This window comes from Salvia miltiorrhiza, chromosome 1 (genome assembly GCF_028751815.1).
Source record: "Salvia miltiorrhiza cultivar Shanhuang (shh) chromosome 1, IMPLAD_Smil_shh, whole genome shotgun sequence".
NCBI classification, from domain to species: domain Eukaryota; kingdom Viridiplantae; phylum Streptophyta; class Magnoliopsida; order Lamiales; family Lamiaceae; genus Salvia; species Salvia miltiorrhiza.
This window is the reverse complement of record NC_080387.1, coordinates 45662266-45667325: the sequence shown is the minus strand read 5'-3', so window position 1 is coordinate 45667325 and position 5060 is coordinate 45662266. Positions and strand designations below refer to the sequence as shown.

Here is a 5060-nt window from a genome sequence, read left to right as displayed (position 1 = left end):
ATTATCGTTTCTACTGAGGTAGAAATTGAGCGTGTCGATGAAGCCTTAATGGCTGTAAAAGCATACAAAAAACACTATATATAAGAAAATTAAAAAATAAAAATAAAAAATCCATCGTCAAGATCAAGAATATGAATATAATTAACCCTTTGCTTGCCCAGAGATGCGAACTTTAGAGCAAAAAAAAGAAGTGTATCAGTTCCTTTTTCTTCTTTTTCAAGTTTTGTCCCCTGAGGAATATTTCAAAATATATATACACATGTATATTATATAGATTTAGGATAAGGTGAAAATGATATTTTTACGTGAGAACTATGAACACATACACAACCACATAAAATCATGAACAAGAGATAGTCAGCGACTCGGTGTGGACAAAAAAACATAACATATGCACATACACATAGTCGAAGAGTTATGCTGCAAAGAAATGATAAATGAAACTAATGTCGAAAAGTTAAAGAAGGTTTAAGGGGATCTTTGGTTTTATTTACAATTTCAGAAACTAAATTTCAGTGTGTCCAGTCCAATGCAGTATACAAAGTACAAGAATGAAAGCTACTAGTCTCATGAAATGCTCGAGAAAAATATCTGCTAATTTCAAGGCATAATTGGCTAGCTCAAGAGTAAGATAGAATGATGCATTGATGGCTGACAGTTTGAATGCATACAGAAATTACTAGAGTTGAGTGGTTGAAGAACTTATCTTGTCTTCATTGGACATGCACTCGATAAGGTTTCCGAGGATCCTAGCCAGATCTTCGCTGTCGTTCCATTCACAAACCTTTGCTTTGACAAGATGAGTGTTTTTCAAAATGCGGCTCAATAAAGGGAAGTCCTTTCTTGGCAAAACAAAGTCTTCGGCAGCAAGTTTCAGAGTCGGACAGAAGTCATTCATCCCATCACCAATGTATATTAATCTTCTGCTTTCACTTTCAGATAAAGAAACCTGGGTCTGCTCGATTACACGACCCTACAGTAGAGCACAGAGAACAATTGCTGTCTTATGACTTATCAACAAGATTTTAAATGGCCAAAACCTGTCAAACAAGCCAACCATCTATCTCCTTTACGAATAAAATCAACTGCTACTAAGCATTATGGAGCCAAAATATACAGCTCGAACATTACTAATCCTCACAATGCTTTGAGCCCAAATCAAAATAAATTTTCTAGGGAACTCCACAGAATGTCCATCATATCTGGAGACTAATAAACCACAACATAAAAGGGCAGTTTCGACTATGTTAGCTACTAATATACATTGATTTGTAATCCCTTAAGTTTGTTGTCATTGCATTCAGAAGCCAAACAATTTTGCTTCAGTCTTGACTACCTTTTCTTCAAATTGTTTTAGAGACACACTCTCAGTTCATCAGGATGCACAGTGCATCCATTATAATTAAATCCTAATTGGAGATTGATGATCCCTAATTGGATTTTTGTGGATGCACCGTAAATCCGGGTGCACAAAAGTTTTGGCCATTGTATTAATACCCTCCACAGCTATAGCGTCAAGGTTGGATTTGAAAGTAATATGTCCGGTTTGAAGAAGAAATGTAGTTAGTTGCATTTTAACTTACAACCTGACTAACCTCTTCTTCAAACTCAATAATACACTCTGTTGGATGAGGTAGACATGCTAAAGGGATTATATAGAGTTTTAAGGTAGAATTTGGAATTAATAATTTCAGTTCAAAAAAGGGGCATCAATTGCATTTTAAATCACGACTTCTGATCGAATTTGCAAATTCAATGCAGCATTTCAATAACAGCTCTGTTAATTATGAAGCCTTATGCAAAGTGCAACAAAAAATTGATAAGTTCATTATCAATGTTGCAATTGCAGAAATATATAAATTTTCAAATCTAGATGGAGGCTGTGTAAAGCAATTAGTCCCCAAATGCAAGTAAAGCTATGACTCTCTTTTCAACATATTCATGATCAAATCACCTTATGGATGATGGGATGAAGAACTATTTGTATGTAGAATGCATTTAAATTCGCACTAAAACAATACAAACCAGATCATCTTTGAACAAAATAAAACATCTAAATCTGATAACGACATTCAACTTGTTTATGATCTCAAACGAGGCAACAATTAATAGTTGAGCAAGATACAAGGCCAAGGCACCAACACATATGCAGACATTTAAACGTGTAACTAACGTACCTTGCATAAGTTGGATGGGCAGAGATCGCAGCCATGTGGCGCAGCTGAACCGTGGTAAGGAAAGATCCTCAGCCTTCCTTTGTCTACAACAGCAGGGTTCGTGATGATCTCCGAGAAACAGCTGTATATATCATAATGTTCCAAAATAGTTTTGATGTAAAACTGATTTGAGTCGCTTGCCACCTTCAAGTCACATCTGAAACCACCACAAACATGCACATTCACACAAAACTCGAGCGACAAAAACTAAAGAACGACATGAAGATGGCAAGCAAGTACCCGAGAGCATGAGCTAACTTAATCACTGAAACAACCCTAGGATGCAACGGCATCCCTCTCAAACAATCAGCAATATCATCTACCGATTTTCCTCTAATGTGCAGCTCCTCCAATAGCCTATCCTATATAAAACAGTTGACTAATCACAACATACAATACGAAAATCACGAAATCAACAACTAACAACAGGCTAAAAAATTCATAGCAGAATTAGAGTGAATTTATTGAGGTGATTTTTGACCTAATTATCCATTTAAAGCTTGAAATAATGGAATTATATAGCCATATCAAAACATTAAATTGAAGTAAAAGCAAGTGATCGGACAAAAAGAAATAAATAAAATCATATCCAGCTTTGAAGAAGAAGGAAAACTAAAAGATACGCAGACATTACATAGGAATATATGTATGTATATTAATATAGAGACCATGAGAGAGTTCCAAGGTAATGTGGGGCGCAGGTCGCGGAACAATTGGGTGAGACCCATCTTGGTATAGACCCATCTGTCGCTGTCGTCTTCGATCAGCGTTCTATCAAAATCAAATATAATCACCATTTTCCCGGCCATTTCAGCCGGACCTCTCTCTCTCTCTCTCTAAGCTCGTTTCAGCAGCTGAGCCGATTGATTGTCTTCTTCATTTCAGCCTCTTAGTTCTTCTTGTGGTAACGGGGCCACGTGGAAAGCATGTGATAATAACGACTTGTCGTTAGGCAGAATTAAATTTGGGCTTTTTAGCACTCTTAATGGGCTCTAATACAATTTAAGTCCGAGAAATCATTTACGTGTAATTCAAGTTCAACAAATTGTTTAATTTATCAAAAAGAAAAAAAGAATCAATAGATTGAAAATGTGTAAAGTTAAGTTAAAAAAATGATTTTCAGCCTATGAAAGAATAATTAGCATGGCAACCAAAGATGAAACGCGACGGCCTACATGGACGAACAACACAATTTACCGTTAAGACGGATACATGAATTTAGCTGGATAATATATTTATTAATTTATATTTTCATCTTACACAAAATTATGTCGTTTCGTTCATATTGACATTCTAATTTCATCTATGATTGCTAATTGCGCTTTCATACGCCAAAAAAATACTTTCAGACTAAAAAATTGAGGGTATTGATTAGTTTTTATGTTTTATGTATGAAAAATTAGTAATTAACCGATCGTAGATATCCATTTAAAATTTAATTGTGTATTTACAGTCGGTTAAATGTCAATTTTGTATACATAGAAACCAAAACCTAACCAATGGCCTAAATTTTTAAATGTTGAAAAATTAAATTGTACCTATCATTTCAATTGATCATATTTTTAGGAAGATATTGATACAATTCGCCGATCGGTTCGATTTTTTTTTAAAAACTTAATTCGTATTGTCTCAAAGGCGTACCTATGAGGCTAGCCAGTGTATATTCCCTACATTATATGACACATATTGACGTATTGTATATGCCACTAATATAAAATGATAATCTAGTTTTTATAAATATCTTATAGAGTTAGAATAAATAAATCTCATGATAAATCTTTTGCACTTAACCTATAAAGTCGCTGTATTAAACCTATGGAATTATATTAAATCGAAACTCTAATAAATACGTGGTACTAAGTTCGGATCCCATAAGGACACATTTATTCAATTGGTTAAGTATAATAATTTTATAGATTTAGTTTAAGAGATCCATAATTTTTACGAAAAATTAAGTTTATCATAACTGTATCCTCTTATATATTACACTCTCTGTCTCATTATTGTTGGAGGCACTCTCCCGTGCAACCGGTTTCTGAATGACACTACTTCAACATACAAATGATATTTGAAGATCTTCAAGTGTCATTTGTATGTTGAAGTAGTGTTATTCGGAAATGTTCAAGTGTCATTTCCCGAATGAAGTAGTGTCATTCTGGAAACCAATTGTACGGTGCAACCGGTTGCACAGAAGTATTTGTGTTATTGTTATCCCATAACTTTTAAGCACGAGAATTAAGGAGTAAGTGTAAAATGGTTAAAAGTGAAACGATCCACAACTTTTAAAGAATTAATTATTGTCTTGTATGGAAATGAGACAATAATAATGGAACAATTCAAAATGGTAAGTGGGACAACAATCGTGGGACGGAGGAAGAACCTACTATGAGAGCCGTAGACACCTAAAAATTATTGGATGTTTAAAAACATTTAACAAAATTGCAATTATTTTTTGTAATAATATAGTAGTAAAATATTCTTGCAGTAGGTTAAAAGTACCATTTCCTTGACCCACAATATAAGAAACAAAACCAATGAATGATTTCGCTTGGTACACAATAAAACAAAATCAACAACCATGGCTACCTTTCTCATTCGTGCATCATACATAAACTATTACTACTCCATAATTTAATTGATTATGGGTCCTGCAATAATATTCTTTAAATATTTATTTACTCAACGATCAAAAGTTGATTTGCCACGACTGCCACCCCAATATACAAAAGCCATGTGCCTGCAAACCATGCTTCCTTCTCCATTTGTACCAAAACCAAATTGACAGATCACATATATGTATATATATATAGAGAGAGAAAGAGAGATAGAGAGAGAGCAGGTCAC

The 5060-nt window shown here is 34.2% G+C and overlaps 1 protein-coding gene across 2 annotated transcripts; it reads right to left on the bottom strand.

Annotated features, from left to right (window-relative positions):
- Window positions 1-457: 457 nt before the first annotated feature.
- LOC130986257 (thiamine phosphate phosphatase-like protein) lies at window positions 458-3124 on the bottom strand. 2 transcript variants are annotated; one of them, XM_057909613.1, is made up of 4 exons: window positions 2885-3124; window positions 2457-2578; window positions 2178-2373; window positions 458-973 (listed from the first exon to the last, which is right to left on the bottom strand). In XM_057909613.1, the coding sequence occupies exons 1-4, from the start codon at window positions 3023-3025 to the stop codon at window positions 680-682; spliced, it is 753 nt and encodes a 250-aa protein (XP_057765596.1). In that variant the 5' UTR covers window positions 3026-3124; the 3' UTR covers window positions 458-679. The 2 variants fall into 2 exon arrangements, with proteins under 2 accessions (XP_057765596.1, XP_057765602.1); XM_057909619.1 differs by having other exon boundaries at window positions 2457-2573; window positions 2851-2983.
- Window positions 3125-5060: the final 1936 nt, after the last annotated feature.

Bases quoted from the DNA above. Each gene is read 5' to 3' on its own strand.
- LOC130986257 (XM_057909613.1), bottom strand. From the start codon at position 3,025: ATGGCCGGGAAAATGGTGATTATATTTGATTTTGATAGAACGCTGATC. The intron at 2,579-2,884 runs GTCTCTATATTA...TGTTTTATATAG, and splicing joins TACCTTGGAACTCTCTCATG to GATAGGCTATTGGAGGAGCT. The intron at 2,374-2,456 runs GTACTTGCTTGC...TGGTGGTTTCAG, and splicing joins AAGTTAGCTCATGCTCTCGG to ATGTGACTTGAAGGTGGCAA.